Raw genomic sequence first — 18,162 nt, 5'->3', positions numbered from 1 at the left:
CACACACACACACACACAAGGTTGAGAAATTGCTCATCTAGCTCACCAGTTATACTCGTGTCTACCTGATGTACACTCACATGACAACTTAAGATTGAAGAGATTCTCTGTCTATCATTTCCTGAGGTAGCACAAGAAGCATCACAGCACCTCAGACACCTCCATCTGTTCCCAGCCAGCTCTTGTGTGTGTGTGTGTCTGTGTGTAGGCGTCTACTTGCATGAGACTGTGGCAGCACTTTGCTGAACTTGCAAAGTGCTGCCACACAGCAGCTGCGAGGAGCCTCACGAGCCAGAGGACTAAATCATGCAAAGCCCAGGTGCACACAAACATACAAACACACACGCAGTTATACTCACAGACGGTATATGCACAGAGTGAAGCGACCTGTATGTGCGCTGGTCCAGCATCCACACGTGTGGGGTTGCCAGGGTGTTGCTAGGGCAACAAATTGCTGGCTGTCCCACGGGTGAGTCAGCCTTCCCCAGGAGAAATATCACCCCAGTAAGTCACAGAGAAGGCAATCTTATTACCCTTCGGCGTCTGTGTGTGTGTGTGTGTGTGTAGCGTTGGCTGCACACTGTACATGTTCTTCTTTATGACTCACATCGACCGAATCAGTTATTTATTTATATATCAGAGCTATTTATTCCTCATATTTGCAACACAGTTTGCTCTATTTTCGGCAAGTATTTTTTTGTCATTGTGGTTTATTTTCTCTCTAGTTTCTGTTCCAATTTGAGCCCATCAAACATCCACTGCATGTCGGCTAAATGTGTTGATCCCTAAATTAGACTCCTATTCAAGGTGTTTCTGGGTGTTTTGCAGCAATTCAAAAAAGAGCATTTTCTCTTATCAAAGCAATGATTGTCACATTAGAGAGATTATGCAATTATATCTGAGAGAGTGGGTGTTGATGTGTACAAAACAGCTGATTGAAGCATGTGAGTGTACACTGAAAAATTATTTTAAAACATCTGTGCTAGTAAACTGACTCCTACACATTTTTAAATAATGTGAAAGATGAACTTCTGATCACAAAAAAGCAATTAGTTTTTGTTTTGGAAAAATAACTCAGAATACATAAACAGATACATACACTGACGATCCGCTCATGTGTGCCATCAGGGGAGATGATGGTTCCATTGAGTCCAACCAGCGATGGCAGAGTCTGGGACATCCAGTTAGTTACCATAGCCATGGTGCTGAGCACCGCGCCAATCTTCAACATGGGAACACTCATCCTAACACGCACACATTCACACACCGCACACACAGAAACTCTGGCTCTCACACACAGTCCAAACTGTTGACAGCAATCATGCTGGTAAAACGTGCAACACGCTCGAGACTTTTCAGCTCCACAATCCAAAGTCGGTGTTTTGTGATAAAACACGCAGCTGGGATCGTCCCACTGCTGAAGTCTGCGCTCCTACGCTGCCACAGGTTAGAGAATAAATCCTGGCGCACAAGACACTTCAGATGCCTCCATATGAAGACGCATCAGGTCCAAACATCCAGCACTCAGCCCAGGCTGCAGGAGATGCTCCTGGAAACAGCTGGTTAGGTCCTACTGAGCTGTGTGTGTGTGTTTCCTGGACTCCTTCCTCCTCCTGGCAGTAAGACGCTGTGGCTGAGCCAGCGCTGCTCTCTCATTTATCCACTAACTCTCTGCCTCTCCCTCCACCCTCCCTCCTCCACCCTTCCTCTCTCTCTCTCTCTCTCTCTCAGACACACTCCTCCATCCCTCCCTCTCACTCGTGCTCTCACCTATTCTCTCTATTCATTCAATAAGAAAATACATATTCCCTTCTTTCACAGTATTTGCTTAAATGAACAAGCAAGCACAATAACAAAACCTCAATAAACATTTATCCTATTTTCCAGCTTTTGTATTCTATTTTCCAACCCATACCCCGTTTCTCCTTATTTCCCCATCCGCTTATTTTCCCTTTTCATCTTTATTGAACACATTGATTTCTTTTATTCTGTTCATTTCCTCCTACTTTCCTTTATATTGATTGAGTGCACACATCTCCTAGCAGGCACAATGCTCTGGTATGACCCGTCCCTGGCCTGTGTGCATGTGTGTGAGTGTGTGGGTTAAGTGTGTATTTCACTGGCGCTGCAACCTGACGCAACACTGCCACCATGTGGCCTGCGATGCCCGCTTACCTCATGCTCAGTACGCGAGCCGTTTCCCCACTGGATTTGATCAAAATTTGAGATGAGGTACAAGATGTTCTGAAAATGTTTTATTTGATCTGTGTCTGCAGCGTTTCTATGGAAGCAACACATTCCTCAAATCAGATCCAGCCAGTGTGCCAACACGGCATTTTGAACGTTGTTTGTGTCAACCTGCCCAGGGACTGCAGCTGAAGAGGAGCTAGTGGGAGCATTTCTGTTTCAATGCTACACACTGTACTCAATATATAAAGAATGTCCCTATACTAATTGTCTGGACTGGTTTTGTAGGAGGTATACAAAAACAAATGTACTGAGCTCTTTTCTACTATCAGGGAATTCTCAAATATGTGTACTGATGCAATGGTAAAGACGCTGACGATTCATTTTGTAAAAGATGAAGAAAATGTATTTTATATGGAGCTGAATCTACTATTTGAAAGAGCTGAAACAATTACTATACTACTACACTAAGTAACAATGTTTTTATTATCAATCTCTGAAGTCATTTTCCAGAATCTGAAAAAAAAGAATCCAACAAGATAAATTCAAATAGACTAATGTGGGATTGTGTAGATTGCTGTATGAAAAATTAAATGTACTCAACCCTGTTTTACAGCTAAAGACACCAAACAGAGGGTTAAGTATTTAAGCTGAGGCTTCTGAAGCTCGACATCAGTTCAAAATGATTTACTGTACAAGCATGTCTCATAAAATTAGGGAAAGTCATTAAGTATCCTGCTATCAAACCATATTAAGGCTGTCTTCTGAGCTGTTAAAGAGGGCCTCGGGTGATCAAGACCTCCGACAGAACATTAGTGTTAATAGCTGATAGTGTGAAAGTGCTTCTCGTGGTACTATGACAAGATGAGTCTCTCTTTACTGCAGCACACCCGCTGGAGAACACGGGTGTTCCTGGTTCACGCCTCGAGCGATTATGTGTTGACAATTTAACTAAAGAACACTAAATGTTTTATTGTGCCTTTGTTCTCATCAGCGGTTACATGATCATGCTTTCTTGTCTCAGTAAAGAGCCCCCAGGACACACATGGATTATACATAAAACGCCTGAACTTACATGAATATTTCAATCAGCAGCACTTAGGGGCAACACAGTCGTCTGGGATGGGTCGGCACAATAGAGCCAACACGACAACTGAGCAGTGTGACACACCTTCAGGGTATTCATAGTCTCTGACTCAGGTAGCTTCCTCTTCGCATTTTTAGGAAATAACCAAGTTTTCTTATACAGACAATACATACAAAAGAGAAAAGTTGCAAAGTACACCACACAACTACAAATGAGAAGAAGACCAAATACACCAAATCATCAGCCAAAACAATGAGCCAGGCACATTAAATCCCACAATAACAGATGAGAACAAAATCTAGTTAAATACATTTTTAAAATGTGTTTCAGGAGTCACTGGAGGGAAGTGTTTTGAAGATGCTGGCAAGAATTCCCCTGGCAGCAAATATGTTTATCTAGTCCTTTTTATGCTCACATTCTCGAAGCACTTCGTTTCTTTGGACACAGTGTAGAAAATGCTCTGAAAGATCTAACGCATTTTAAACAAGACGTGTGTTTTGGGAGGTATCAATGCGTTTCACACGTAAACAAATGCATGCTTCAAATATTGGAAATCAAGGAGCCAATAAAAGTGCTGCCAAAGAGTGTAATACTCCCCAAACTTTTTCTACGCTCTGAAGTCGAGCACAGCATTTACAGTCAAAAATTACCATCTGGCAAAGAGAGGCTTTTATCTCCCCTTAGGACGAGATTATAAATTCTTCATCAACTTTATCCCAGTACATCTGATCTAAAGTTAGAAAGCTATAATGATTTTGTACTTGTGTGACACACTTCATGCTCCTACACAGACACTTAAATTTGGGCACAGTGACGAGGTGAACAGTGTGTCTTCTTACCTGACATGAGCAGACAGTAAACAGCAGATGTAGCACCCAGAGGGCTTCAGGTGGACCCATCACCTTCGCCTTCAATTCTCCCACGTTTTAACCCAGGTTTGTCTCACTGCAAGCATAGATAAGGAAAAAAATGACAAGCTGTGACCACTCAAAGACTCCGACATCTACTTCTGGGACCACTGGAGGACTGTACAGCTCCCTCAGTTAGCCTGGGGGGGTGTTATGGACTACGGCAGTGGCCAGGCTGAAGTGAGTGAATCCCCTCTGGCTGTGGAAGAAGAACACAGTCCTGGTGTTGGCTGCATGCTGAGGAGAGCCACTCAGTTGCCAACTGGAGAGGACAACTGTCATAGGTAAATGAGGGGGTGTACGGGAAGGAGGAGTTGGAGAACAAGATGAATATCTGTTACGTCAACACAGGCAGTGGATTAGACTGTGTAAACGGCTGTATGGGTGCACTTCTTGGGTGACAGATTGTATGTGAGACGGCAGAGTTGATTTTGGCCTCAGTTTTGTTTAGAATTCAGTGACGGACCATAAGCATATGGCTGGGCATCATTTGTACATTTTAAAGGGGAAAAAACACCATTTTCAGCATCATGAAACTGTACAGAGGCACTTTCACATTTTTCACAACTGATTGATCAATAAAAATAATAAGAAGGTTAACCAACAATGAGACTTAGTAGCAGCCTTAAATTATTTTGCTTGAGGTGCTTATTTTGGTTCCAAATTGTAAAATGATTACATACTCTATTACTTTGAGGAAAAGACACAAATAATAATAATAATGATGATGATAATGTAATAAATACATAATTGTTTTTCTCACTTTTTTTTTTTTTTTAACACAAACAGCCATATAATAACTTTGTCTCAATAGTTTAAAGCAAGCAAAATTACAATTTAAATCAGGAACTCTCCCACGACCATAAGAGGCGATTAACTATGCAAACTTTAATCATAATAGCATTGTTATGGACATTTATCCATTTTATTTTGACATTTTACACATCAAACAAGTGATTGTTTTTTTTCAGTTGATTTTTTTTTATAATATAATATTATATAACGTTTTTGGGCAATTTGCTTAGTCAGTTTAAGCTGTAGCTTAGTGTTAGCATACATAATAGGCAACATGAATTCAATATATATTCAACAAAGTATTTATAGTTGTACAAAGTCCCTAAATTATGGATTGAACATGATTAGAATTTATTGAAAAGGCAAATCTTCTTATTATAATTAAACGTCCAAATATTATCAAATAATATTATAAATATCAGAGTGTTTCAATTATGGTGCTGTGAGCTAAGCTATGTCTAAGCTAATGCTACTGCTAGCATCTTTTGGGGGGCGATGCTAACGTTCTCAGTTAGCTAGTTTAGCTACACGCTAATCTTTCACAAAAATAATCCGAATTTTACATATTTATCATTACTATTGGCAGCTAATGATCCAGAGAATCACCTAAATTATTATTTTAACCTCAGAATACTATAAATATCTGCACTACAGCTTTCAATTCAATCGTTTCCTTCATAATTATTTCACTCAGACCAAACGTTGAGGCTAGTGCACAGATAGCCGCCATCATTAGCCACACCACCAACCGCCAGTGGCTCCATAAAAATGTAAAGATAAAGCTTCTTCCTTTTACCTTTCCTCTGGATCTCAAATTATCTCTGAGGACCCTGACATCCACAGTATCTCCAGTCCCCTGACAGAGAAGGAATGAAATATTAAACTGTTGGATACGCTGCCCTGATAAGGTTGGGTTGGAGCTCAAAAGAGTGCAAAGATGCAGATCCCCACGCCTGCTCCCACTCCCGGTGTAGTTAACGACGATGTGACTGACTTTCATGTCAGGACATCTATATTTCATGGCCGAAAATTGGCGGCTAAACATTACTGGGTGAGCTGCTTCACCTCATTAAAGTTTCAGCACCAGTGGAAATGTCTCTGGTAGATATACTGCAGATGTGTCAGGACAGGGAGATGAGCAGGGGGGGAGGCAAAGAAGGAGCAGGGGAGAGATAAGGGTCAACAAAAGAGGTGAAGAAGAGAAGACTGAGGCAGGGACAGGGGATGTGAATGGTTTGTGCTCAGGCTGCAGGGCACAGTGAATACAGAGTAGGAGGACAATTCTCACATACACAATCGAGGGATCGCCCTGGTTTCATGCCAACCCTAAATCATCTCCCTGCAAAACATCTGACTCAAAATGTAAGTTTAAAAAGCCATGCAAGTGCTTATTTACTCTCGTTTGAAATATGTTGCCTGTGCTGCGGACCTACAGATAGTTATTGCCTTTATTTCAACCCATCCTGACAATTTAAACTGCCCTTAAAAAAAAAAAAGAAGCACATTGGAGTTGGTTCAAAATGCAGTTACTGGCCTCTTAGCTGAAGCTCAGAGCACATTTCATTTTTATCATCCCCTCTACTAGCCTTCAGCTGCTCGAATAAGCGATTTTACTGATCAATTGCGAGGCATTAAATGGATATCCCCCCCCCCCCCCCCACTTATTTTTTGACAATTCAGGATAAAGGTGCTCAGGTGGCCGTTCCAGGTGCATTGTCGATTTCAAGGATTTTAACCACTGACACATTTGCATTTTTATACAATGGGGTCCAGATGAAATGGTCGAATCTCTTTGTAATGTACCACACTGAGGCCATATCGTCAAATAGAAATTAATTTATTACCTCTACCAGAGAGGTTATGTTAAAACTTGGATGAAGAATTTGTCTCAGCCCAGAATAGACCCTGTCAACTTTTGGTGCAGATCTGGATCCAGGAATTTCTCCTTACTTTTGTTAACATTGCGAGACAGGCTTTTACAACATTTTCATTACTTTATCAGGGAATTAGGTGGCTGCTATTTACAGTACGAGTATAATTTGATGTGGATAAATGTGACTTTTGAGCCGTGGCGGAGATTGCCTTCCTGGATTAAAATTACAATTCTTCACCAGTCAATTGAAAACAAATTTAAACACACACAAAAAAGGAAAACAGCTGCAGTTTCTTCACTATACAAACAAACGCTTTTTGCAGTGTGTGAAGCAGCACAGAAGCAATAGACGGAGAGGAGAGAATAATATTTTAGATTTTGATACCTGCAAGTGAAGGTTTGATTAAGGCTTTTCATGAAAAACAAAAAATATCAAATATCAACCTTACGCTGATGTTTAAGAGAGAGGGGATGACTTAAATCCGTGGGGTTCATGGTGACCAGCAGTAGAGATATTTCAGTCAGAGTTTCAGCCGGTCGCAGTGGTAGACTGACCGATATTACCATTTCTAAAAATAGCTTTAAATTGACTTGCATTATACTCTAGCCTGTGTAGTCACCCACCCTGTTACCATGGTAAGAAAAGAGAAGTATGATTAGAGGAACAAACAGATCAAAGGGCCGACCAGAGAAAAGCACACTGAGGTGAGTTCCAGCTGAAGGTTCACCTCTCTGCCCCTCAAATCTTCTTTCTGTTGGCTTTGTTCGACAAAATGCAATCAACAAAACTAAATCTCATTATATTAACTTAAATGTACACAATGTACTTTTATTAAAATATGTTACTCAGTCACGTCCCCACACAAGTATGCATAGAAAGACTTTGAGGCAATCATGTACCACAGTTTGGTTTGTTATGTTGAAAAAATATAAAATATGGCTTCACAATATAAAAAAAAATAAAAAAATGCACTGCCCCAGTTCCCTTTTGTAATGTACTCCGCAAGGAGCTACATAATAGCACCGTGATGAATTACACTCCAATATACATCACATAATAGATAATTATAACAACAATATGACAACAAACAACAAACAAACAAACATAAACACAACAAATTGAGGTTCAATGATAACACAGGACATGGTGGGTGAATGTTTCTGAAATATGGTATTTTACAGTCAGTACATTTGTGAACTGCTTTGTGAGTCAGTTGTGAGAATGTATGAGAATGAATGTCTGTGTAAAAGATGAACATTTAGATGGCAGAACACTGGTTTAGGTAAATCAACTTATAAATATGTTGCATCAGGTAAGTCTTGAATGTAGTTTTCTCCCTGCATGTAAAAAAAAAATGTCCATGGCTCTTTTTCCCTATTAAATTACTCCTGATTCCGCCGCCCGGGTTAACCGTTGAAGCAGACCGGACCAACTTGGAATCCAAACTTCTGGTTCCCGTTCCCAAAATCAGACACAGCCACGTCGAGGATGGGGAGCGTGGAGGACAGCGGAGCATCAAACTCCAACACTGTCCTCTCTTGCCCTGAGCGTGTCTACAGTAGAGAAACACGGTTGAACGATCAGAAAACTAACATCTGCTTAAATGTTCACACTCCAAGTTCTATCTGTGTTACTCACCTGACACCCGTCATACAGCGCACTGATGTAATGTGTGTTCTCGTGCGTCAGCTCCTCCCCGTTGCTGCCTCTGAAGCGGAGTGCGTGCTCGTGGCTGAAGGTGGCGGTGTGCAGCCAGGCGGCAGAGTTGAGGCAGTGGTAGGTGAAGGTCTGCTTCGCTGTCGCGCTCAGCAGCTGCAGGAAATTAAACTGGACCACGTGGACAGGAACACCATCCGACCCGCTGTAGGAAAACTGGAGGAAAAACACACCCACATAAACATACAGGTAGTACACAGACACAGAACTGTGTACTTTTTTCTTATCTGATGATGTGAAGCTGTTTACATGTAATCACTGATCCCAACTTTATTGTCAACCGATAAAAATGCAAATCCCTTTAAGATTAAATGCAGTTCTCCACCTGCCCACCAGATGCCCTCAGACGTTCCCTATCAATCCTGGTCACCTGACTCCCACACCTGTGTCTCATTCCTAAATCACCCTGTCAGTATACCAGTACCTTTTCCTAAATCTGGTGCCAGATTGTAAATGTTGCTTTGTGTTTCTGCTTTCCAGCGACCTGAACCTGAACCCTTTCTGTACCTACCTGCCTTTACCCTTTACCTGCCCCGTTCAGGTTAATCTGGGGATTCTAAGCTACTTCTGTTTGGACATGCTACCTTTGTCTGTAGGTTTATGTATAATCCCTTTGCCAATAAATTTACCAAATTGAGTCTGCGTGCCCAGTTGTGTCTGCATTTGGGTTCTTTTACTTGCTGCCTCATACACACAGGTATAAACACCACAATCTGAGGATTTGTAACTTTTGTTTGATTTGTAACACAGATACACGATGAATGATGAACCCATACTTGTTTAGTCAATAATTCAGTGTGTGGATACTCTGGTTTACCCAAAAATGAAGCCTGATTCTCATTAAAAGGGGCTTTAAGTTACAAGATCACTTTTGAAAGACAAAGTTCACTGCCAAATTACAGCTTTTGTCAAAAACCTGATTTTAATCATGATGTTAATCATCATTGTCACTGTTACAGTTTTTTTGTGAACCTCCGTTGCACTTTGTGGATGCAGTTTTCTTTGGCTTGATTTTGTTTTTCAAGGCCACAACTTCTGGCTTTAAGTTTTAAAATATTTTTATAGCATATACACTCCAGAAGGGACCAGCACCTGTCTTTCTCCTTATGCCAAATCAACACATTTCTAATCTACTCCTCGCCCAGAGCCACCCTCACACAGAACTCCCTGCCAAAACTCACCAAGAGCATTTTGTGTGCTCCGCAGAAAGCCCTAAGAGAATTCTGGATTGCAGAATGCATCTCCATCTCTCAGTCTCCACTCTTTAAATAACACTTTGTCTGCTCTGGAGGGAACTGCAAGCTTTTTTTAATAGCCGTGATAAGTGGAGGATTTTACTGTGGTAATTCGTGCCCCACACCCGCAGTTACATTCATTTTGCAATGAAGCAAGAAAGACGACCCCTGACCTGCTCACTGTCTTTGAACAGACCAAGCTGACTGCACCGCCACCAGTGGGGTTTCTCCATACACATGAGCTCTACTAGGCGTAGTAAAACAATTCGTGGAAAAGCAAATCTGCAGGGCTCACTTTGATTCAGCGCAGCCAAAAGTGTCAGAAGAAAGAACACAGAAGGTTCAAACCTCCAGTGCACCCCTCATCATTTATCATTACAGTAAGTGACACTGTCTGTTCTATAAACGAGGAAGATGACTCGCTGCTGCATTAGAAAATTAGCTGAAGCTCTTTTCGTCAGACAGAAAACTTTCCCCCCTGTAGCAGCTCTGATATGATCCGACTGCTGCCAGATCTCTTCAGTTGGTCTTATTGTCTGGGCTAAATAATAAAAAACAGTGTTATAAATAGTGTCTGCCAATTTAAATGCTGCTTTGAAAATGAAAACTTAATTAAAATGCTCAGTGCCTTTCTGTAACTGACAACATGCTAATTAGCGTGCAATCAAATACGCCCCACATTTGCAGCAGCGTTTATAACTGTGATTTTCTCTTCCATGACACAAACATTTGGCACACATCAAAAGCATGCACAACCATCACATCATACCTTTTTTCCTTTCCTGAATTTACTGTACCAGGTGCCAGACTTTTCCCCTTTCCAGGCTGCTAACTTCACCTGATGGAAAACCAACAAAAAAAAGTTAACTCAACGCACAAATGATGACTGACTCATGTTTCATCTCTTTCTAAGAAGTCATTCAGCTTTTGGCAGAGGCTCCTGTTAGCTTTGAACAACTTATCAAATACTTATATATAGGTTTAGTTTGTCTTTGTGTGTTTTTCTGCATGAAAACTAACCGACTGGAACTTCTTGTCAGGGTACAGACATGTCTCTCCTTGTGCAGTGAAGTTGCAAAACACCTTGAAGGAGTCTCTATGGCAACCCTGGTTTGGATCTATCCAGTACTCACCTTAAGAGACAGAAAAACACAGAGGAGGACAGAGGGATCAAAGAAACTCACAGGTAATATAACTGTCAACAACAAAAACACCAGAGAAACATCACACAGATATAGATAAGGACATGCAGGCAGACAGCTGTGATAAACAAATGTCTGGAGACACAAACTGATAAAGTACCGTTCGGGAGCCCGGGGCTGAGGAGCCAGAGCTCCTTGCAGGTGCGGGCAGGGCTGTGGTACGTCCCTTGTGGGTTACGCAGACCTTCCACCTCTACTTTCATAGAGGACAGAGATGCAAATACTTCCTCCATGCCCTGGCCCTCCTTCTCCTTCATCAAACCGTTCTGCTCCGCCTGGTCCCTCTGCATCCTTTCCTCCTCGCCTCCGTCTGTCTCCTCCTCCTCCTCTTCAAACACAGCACCATCCACAGAGCTGTCGGTCCTCCTCCTGCGTCCCCGCTCTGGTAGAGGGGAAATCCCAATCGCTGGCGATCCCTGAGGGGAAGAGAGGAGAGGAGAAACAGGTGATGAGAGCAGATACATCGATTCATATTCTACTGTTAGTTGTGAGATAATAACAGTTGAATGGGTGTTGGTTGTACAGCAGAACTCACTGGTGGTCCTGGAGGCCCTGCAGGCCCAGTGTCTCCTCTGGGACCAATTGGACCCTAAATACAAACAAAGCAAAGGGATCAATTCAGAGTGGAATAAGACTCCAACATGGTAGCACTCAGTTTTTCAGTAAGACAGGTTCACAGTTACCTGGTTTCCTTTGGAGCCCTTTTCACCAATAGCACCCTGCGAGAGAGGCAAAGAGTTAAAGATGAGGACAAAATCCCAGTAATCCAGATGATAATTGTGATGTATATTTTTTTGTACTGTACTGTCAAGATGATCTTGTATACTCACAGACAGACCCGTGGGGCCAGGGGGACCGTGTGGACCTTGTGGACCAACTGGACCCTGATATAACACGAAAGAAACAAAACTGTCAGACCGAGGCGGCAAGTAGATCTGCTGCAAAATTCTGTGTTGTTGTTGTTCGGCCAATTCCGTCAAAATGTCTGGTTTGTAATCCAGGTTGTGTTTATTTGTTTGTGTGTATTTTCAGCACCTCATCTCCTTTTGGACCCGACTGTCCCTGGTTTCCCGGCAGTCCTCGGTCGCCCTTCTCTCCAATGTCTCCTGGTGGCCCGATCAGACCTATCAGACCACCATGACCCTGCAGAGATGACACCAATGAGCTTAGGGTCAAAATCAAACCAAGGTCAGAGTCAAAGTTTATGTACGTATGTATTCATGCACACACCTTGTCTCCCTTCTTGCCATGATCTCCCTTTAGTCCAAGTAATCCTGGTGGACCCTGAGAAGATTAAGTTACGTTTTCATACTGTTCCATAAAATGTCAACAAAATCATTATTATTCTCTCTAAATGTCATCTGTAATAGCATTCTACTTCATTTGATGAGTCATCCTACCATAGGACCTGGAGGTCCTGACTGGCCAGGCGGTCCATTTAAACCCTGCTCACCCTGAGAGAAACACACACAGACAGAAATAATTAAACCTCTATCTTTTTTTATGCTCCACTTCCACCGCTTCACTATTAAGTCTGTGACCTACTGCAGGGCCGGGGATCCCTCTTAAACCTTGAGGACCAGACTTCCCAGGGTGTCCTTGGGCACCTACGGGTCCTGTCTTCCCTATGGGACCCTCAAAACCAGGAGCACCCTGAAACAGACAAAGAGCCGGGTGACCTTCAGAAGCTGTGGGCATTCAGATGTTATTATTCAAAGGATTCTTTCTCACACTCACCTTCGCTCCTTTCAGGCCTGCCTTTCCTTCCTTGCCTGGTTTTCCCAAGTGGCCCTGAAGAACAGCATTTTAAAACATTTTAACCCAAATCTGTCATACGGATGCACTGATGCACAAACACACACTTACAAACCCACACAGAGAATGCATTAAACAAAATACCCTCCACGTCATCCAGCTGGGGTAAGAGGGTCTAACTTTTACCTAATCAGACAGAAAATGAAGATTCTGAGTGCATGCGAGCACTGACGCATATAAACAAAAACACACAAACCCTTCGGCCCGGAGGTCCAGAAGGTCCAGGTTCTCCTGCGGCTCCTGGTGGCCCCTAAGAAATACAAAGAAACTATTATACAGCCAGTGTGATGACAGCACTTTCATGTTTTATGGATGAAAGAATCTCATTTGACTTACAGATTTCCCAGGTTCTCCTGTGTCTCCTTTAGACCCTGGCAGACCATCCACACCCTGAAGAGGAAAGAAAAATATTTGGCAGACGAAGACCACAAAATAGTTAAAGATGTCTCTGTGGCACCATGACACCTCGATATATAGTGATGTGATAATGTTGATACAAGAATGTAAAGAGGAGTAGGAAAAAAAAGACAGCCGTTCTATAAATCAAAAAACAAAACATTTTAAAGCTCCAAAAGTTACAATAATGAAATATCCTGTGTTGAGAATACAGCATCTTTGCTGCCATGACCTCTCTGGAGCAAAAGGTACCAGTTCTTAAACGAGCACATGATAAACTATGATTTAAAAGTAATGTAAAAATCTGGCTTACTCCTCATACCATCCTTATTTAAAAGTCTTTAATAATTACTCTAAGTGTATACATTATATTGTTCGGTTTCTGTTCCAAAAGATCGTTTTATCAGCACTTTTCTCTGGCAAGATGAAGATAAGAAAGAGGAAGAAAAAGACAAAGACCAGATACTCACATTGATTCCAGCTTCTCCCTGCTGTCCGAGATCCCCAGTAAGACCGATAGGACCCTGAAGACAGAGGAAGAGAGATTCAGCGCTGAGGTTGTAGTACCTTCATTTATATAGTTTTAGACTCATTATTTTACAAAAAAATAATTCCCACAGGCATTTAAAAAACCTCTAACTGCTCCTCCATGGAATTAAAAAAGAAAATTCAGGATCGACACACAAAGGTGTGCTTTCAGTTTTCTTGTCCATTTTTACTACTTTGTTTGAGAAAAAAAATCTCCATTTTAACTATTTACAGGTCCATAATTTCCGGTGATGAAATGTGTCTGTGTCTAATGTGTCTCATTAGAATAGCTTCAAGCATCTGAAGATGTCTAAATGCAGTGTGCAGATACTGTGGCTTTGATTTTTAACTCTATTTTGTAGATTTGTAGTCTAGTTTTGTAGCAGAATTAAAAATCATCAAAATATCAGATTTGGTACTTAGCTTTTACATTCCAACCATGTAATCATGTACATGAGTTCAGCCTTTCTAGTGCAGAGTAAATATGTTATAGTACAAGAAAATTAAAGGCAAGTGCATTGTACAATATGATGTAAGTTCAAACTATAGTTTGGTGTTGCATTGTATTGTGCAGTAAATAGCAGCACAGTATTTAAGACAGGGTTTTTGCTATGTTTATTACAGCATTGCCCTTGGCTCCATCCTCCCCTGTTGGGCCCCTGGCTCCTGCAGGACCAGCTGCTCCGGGAAGGCCTGTATCTCCCTTCTCTCCCTGGTCTCCTTTTTCTCCCTAAAGCAGTAGAGGAACAGAGCCAGCGATTAAAAGGGCTGCGGCAGAGAAGCTTTAGAACAAATTTGAAGGTGTATTTGATCAAAAGAAAGCAAACACACTCACTGGTCTTCCTGGAACTCCGACTGAACCGGGGTCACCTGCCTCGCCATCCTCCCCCTGAGAGAGACAGAAATTAATATGTAAGAAATCCAGACACAGTTTGTTTCATACATTCTGTTTGCGAAAGGTGTTACTGTCAATTTCTTCACCTTTTCTCCAACAACACCTGCTGTTCCTATCATGCCAGGTCGACCGGTGGGACCCTGCACGGCACAGACGAGATCACAGTGTTTCTTCAGAAATCTAAACAGGTGCTTGACTAACTGAGGATGCATAAATATTACCGTGAGACTCACCAGTCCACCAACGGGTCCTTGAGGACCAGTGGGGCCTTGTTGACCAGGAGGACCCTAAAACCAGTTTTGTAACGTGGGGAAAACAACAGCAGTTTATTAATTTGTGTGAATGAAGGAAAAATGTGGTGCAACTATGGGACAGGTGTTTGAACGGGATTTAAGCTCACCATGAGTCCCACATGTCCACTCTCACCCTTCTCTCCTGGCAGACCAGGCATGCCCTAAAACACACAGAGGATTAGAGGGATACAGTAAGCAGCTCAAACTTTTCTCAATCTATTTAGAAGACATGACTTCTATAATCTGCACCCTGACTGCCAAACAAATCTCACCTGTAATCCCATCGGTCCTCTACCGCCCTTGAAGCCACGGAGCCCCTCATCTCCTTTTGGACCGTACATGCCCTGCTGGCCTCGGGGGCCCACCAGTCCATCTACACCCTGGTACACACAGGAGAGTGAGGGGTGTCAGTGACTTATGTGTATTGTTTGATATGACTGGCAGAAAGGCAGGATTGATAACAAAAAGTGTGATACTTTAATGGTTTGGATTTTTTTACTGGCGCAGCTTAAGGTCACTAAGTTTGACATCACTGCTGCATATAAAGCATGAACACCCGACCCGGTTTCTGGAAGGGTTCGGACAAAAGGTTCAGGTCGGGTTGGATACTACTCTCTCAGGCTCAGTCGGGTTAAGACAAGAAATGCGGCCCACGTTCCACTCTAGCTCTGTATGAACATCTGACTTTTCTTTCGACACACAGATCGTGTGGAGCGTGAAGAGATGTTTGCTACATCAGATTAGAATCGTTTGGCTGCTACATCTGACCACTAGTTTGAGGTTTTGAGAAGTACGCTGATTAGATTTCTAACGGAAAGTTAGATGAGGATTGATAGCACCTGTGTGTCTGTAAGGTGAACATGGGGCTACAGCCTGCAGCCACTTAGCTTAGCTTAGTTTATCTTAAAACAAAGGCTGGAAACAGGGGTTAACAGCTAGCCCAATTTTGTCAAATGGTTATTGTGCATCTGATTTGTTTAATTTTGAGACAGTTAAGAAAGACAAAGCGATTATAAAGAGAAGAGAAAGACTGACCGGAAGTCCAGGCTGCCCAATGAGACCTTGAGTGCCAGCTGGACCTGAAGGGCCCTATGGAGAGAGACAGAAGGACATTCAGACATTGTTACAGCAAACAGTCCAAGTTGCCATGTCGATGTAGTTCTCCAGCTCCAGACTCACTCCTTCTCCTTTGTCTCCTTTGCTGCCTTTCTGTCCAGGTTCTCCCTGCTCTCCCTGTAGACACACACAGAGGACACGCAATTTATGGCCACAATACAAACACACACACTCTCTCATTCTCACAGACCCACACTTTACCTTATCCCCGTCATCTCCTGGAGGTCCTGCCGGTCCTGTAGTCCCAGGCATCCCTACAGGTCCCTGTTCTCCATCTTGACCAGCTGGTCCTATCGGACCTTTCTCTCCCTGGAAAACATTAAATAATGTTCATTCTGCATTCAATCGTGATATTAAGATAACAAATATTACGAAACAACTGATCCTAATAGATAATGATATATAGATAAAGATATACTATGTGGTTTTCTGTCCATCAATATTGATTTAAATTAAGTATAAATGTAAGTATAAAAGAGTGTTAATGACATAAAAAGAACACATAATCAAATAACCACAACTCAGATGTAATTACAGGTTCGCCCTTCTCTCCCATTGGTCCAGGTCCTCCGATTGCTCCGGCCCGACCAGGTTGTCCGATGGCTCCCGCTGGACCTGAAGGGCCCCTCTCACCTGTCGACCCCTGGAGATACAAGGACAAGTCGGTCTTTTAACTTGTCGCCAATTTGAAGATTATATGCATAAAGAAATGCTGGAATCATGATGATGTTTGATATTTATTTCAGTTATTAGACGTCCTTGCAAAATTTTGATGTGAATTTTTTCAGAGTAAATTAAATGATCAGTCTCACTGGACTTAATACAACATTATCATAAACAAAAGACAACCCCCTCCTGAACCAGAGGTAACCAAAAAGATCCTCTGTAACTCACTATAGCTCCTTGGGCTCCAGTAGGTCCTGATCCACCTTTCAGACCAGGAGGTCCCTGGAAAGATCATCCATAATTCAAAAACAATGCAACTTATGATCAGTAAGAAATACTAAGAAATTCAGTTATTTGTAGGGAGTATGGTGTATGTATATTCATGTGTGTGTTACCATAATTCCAGCGGCTCCTCTGCTCCCTCTGAACCCTTTCAGCCCTGCAGGACCGTTCTTCCCAGATGTCCCAGGTAAACCTGGATCACCCTAAAAACAACAAAAAAACAGTGCACATTAAAAACATGTGCTCATATGAGACGACAATGATCAGTGTTTATGTGTGATTGACTGTGTGCACCCACCTTTCCACCTTCTTTCCCAGCAGCCCCAGGTAAACCGTGTTCTCCAGGTACACCTGGTGCCCCTGGGTGGCCGCGGTCCCCTGTTGGACCTGATTCTCCCGATTTGCCCTGAACAACACGTAAGTGATTGGGTTAATCACACAAATACAGACATGAATCACGAGGCAGGAGAAGTATTTCATAACAGAACTGATCCATAATGTTGAGCTCACCTGTGGTCCAACAACCCCCATGGGTCCTGGAGGTCCCGTCTTCCCTTGGAATCCCTGCAGTCACAGAAAAAGGTGGGTGAAAAAACATATTCTGGTGTGTGTGTGTGTGTGTGTGTGTATGTGTGTGTGTGTGTAGTCACTGATGACCCTATAAAATCTTGTGAAATGTGACCTCACTCACCGGCTCTCCTCTTTGACCTGGGTGACCTGGAAGTCCATCCTTCCCAGCTGGACCCTACAACCACACATACATACAGAACCACACAGACACAAACACAAATGCCAAGATAAGAAATTAAGGGAGCCTCAGGATAAAAACTGTACTGCAGTGATCATGTTATGCCTGTAGAGTTTAAAGATTATGCTGTTAGATTTTCCTCTGCCAGAATTTTATTCATTGAGCTGTCAAATATTCAAATATGAAGTCGGGAACTGTCCCCTGCAGGCCACTCCAGGTGATTCATAGCAGCCTGTGACTCAGATTTCTGTTCCAGTGCGTTCTCAGTCAGACAGAAAATGACAAAGTAAGACACCTGAAGCAGTCTGAAATATTTGCACAACAACAAAATACCACTGCCAGCCAAGCCAAAATAAAAAACATATCTTTATAGATTTTACAAAGGCAATCCCTGTCACTCAACCTTTCACGCATCGTGT

The 18,162-nt window shown here is 42.4% G+C and overlaps 2 protein-coding genes across 9 annotated transcripts in view; both read right to left on the bottom strand.

Annotated features, from left to right (window-relative positions):
* LOC119027611 (noelin-2-like) overlaps nucleotides 1-6,194 on the bottom strand; it is a 44,265-nt gene extending 38,071 nt beyond the window's left edge. For 2 of the 6 annotated variants that reach the window (XR_005077432.1, XM_037112982.1), the window contains exons 1-2: nucleotides 4,114-4,219; nucleotides 1,100-1,244 (exon numbers count right to left, since the gene is read on the bottom strand). Coding sequence is in view for 5 of the 6 variants with exons in the window: in XM_037112982.1 (XP_036968877.1) it covers nucleotides 1,100-1,243 (144 nt within the window). In the remaining variant the exon portion in view is untranslated. Of the gene's footprint in view, nucleotides 1-359; nucleotides 469-1,099; nucleotides 1,245-4,113; nucleotides 4,220-5,773 lie in introns of those variants that run through there. The other 4 variants (XM_037113000.1, XM_037112995.1, XM_037113001.1 and 1 more) reach the window with 4 other exon arrangements.
* A 1,449-nt stretch (nucleotides 6,195-7,643) lies between these two features.
* The window catches only part of LOC119017890 (collagen alpha-1(XI) chain-like), a 46,379-nt gene continuing 35,860 nt past the window's right edge, over nucleotides 7,644-18,162 (bottom strand). For all 3 annotated transcript variants that reach the window (XM_037095049.1, XM_037095058.1, XM_037095040.1), the window contains 31 exons: nucleotides 17,687-17,740; nucleotides 17,506-17,559; nucleotides 17,294-17,401; nucleotides 17,109-17,198; nucleotides 16,942-16,995; nucleotides 16,583-16,690; nucleotides 16,249-16,356; nucleotides 16,111-16,164; nucleotides 15,967-16,020; nucleotides 15,204-15,311; nucleotides 15,039-15,092; nucleotides 14,872-14,925; nucleotides 14,725-14,778; nucleotides 14,579-14,632; nucleotides 14,366-14,473; nucleotides 13,686-13,739; nucleotides 13,156-13,209; nucleotides 13,016-13,069; nucleotides 12,742-12,795; nucleotides 12,550-12,657; nucleotides 12,405-12,458; nucleotides 12,235-12,288; nucleotides 12,040-12,147; nucleotides 11,835-11,888; nucleotides 11,688-11,723; nucleotides 11,540-11,593; nucleotides 11,105-11,420; nucleotides 10,823-10,935; nucleotides 10,572-10,640; nucleotides 8,490-8,723; nucleotides 7,644-8,404 (listed from right to left, as the gene is read on the bottom strand). In XM_037095049.1, coding sequence (XP_036950944.1) covers nucleotides 8,258-8,404; nucleotides 8,490-8,723; nucleotides 10,572-10,640; nucleotides 10,823-10,935; nucleotides 11,105-11,420; nucleotides 11,540-11,593; nucleotides 11,688-11,723; nucleotides 11,835-11,888; nucleotides 12,040-12,147; nucleotides 12,235-12,288; nucleotides 12,405-12,458; nucleotides 12,550-12,657; nucleotides 12,742-12,795; nucleotides 13,016-13,069; nucleotides 13,156-13,209; nucleotides 13,686-13,739; nucleotides 14,366-14,473; nucleotides 14,579-14,632; nucleotides 14,725-14,778; nucleotides 14,872-14,925; nucleotides 15,039-15,092; nucleotides 15,204-15,311; nucleotides 15,967-16,020; nucleotides 16,111-16,164; nucleotides 16,249-16,356; nucleotides 16,583-16,690; nucleotides 16,942-16,995; nucleotides 17,109-17,198; nucleotides 17,294-17,401; nucleotides 17,506-17,559; nucleotides 17,687-17,740 — 2,679 coding nt within the window. In that variant the 3' untranslated portion in view covers nucleotides 7,644-8,257. The remainder of the gene's footprint in view (nucleotides 8,405-8,489; nucleotides 8,724-10,571; nucleotides 10,641-10,822; nucleotides 10,936-11,104; nucleotides 11,421-11,539; nucleotides 11,594-11,687; nucleotides 11,724-11,834; nucleotides 11,889-12,039; nucleotides 12,148-12,234; nucleotides 12,289-12,404; nucleotides 12,459-12,549; nucleotides 12,658-12,741; nucleotides 12,796-13,015; nucleotides 13,070-13,155; nucleotides 13,210-13,685; nucleotides 13,740-14,365; nucleotides 14,474-14,578; nucleotides 14,633-14,724; nucleotides 14,779-14,871; nucleotides 14,926-15,038; nucleotides 15,093-15,203; nucleotides 15,312-15,966; nucleotides 16,021-16,110; nucleotides 16,165-16,248; nucleotides 16,357-16,582; nucleotides 16,691-16,941; nucleotides 16,996-17,108; nucleotides 17,199-17,293; nucleotides 17,402-17,505; nucleotides 17,560-17,686; nucleotides 17,741-18,162) is intronic.

The sequence above is a fragment of the Acanthopagrus latus genome, chromosome 1 (genome assembly GCF_904848185.1).
Source record: "Acanthopagrus latus isolate v.2019 chromosome 1, fAcaLat1.1, whole genome shotgun sequence".
Lineage (NCBI taxonomy): Eukaryota > Metazoa > Chordata > Actinopteri > Spariformes > Sparidae > Acanthopagrus > Acanthopagrus latus.
The sequence above is the reverse complement of the archived record's forward strand: the minus strand, read 5'-3'. Positions and strand labels throughout refer to the sequence as shown.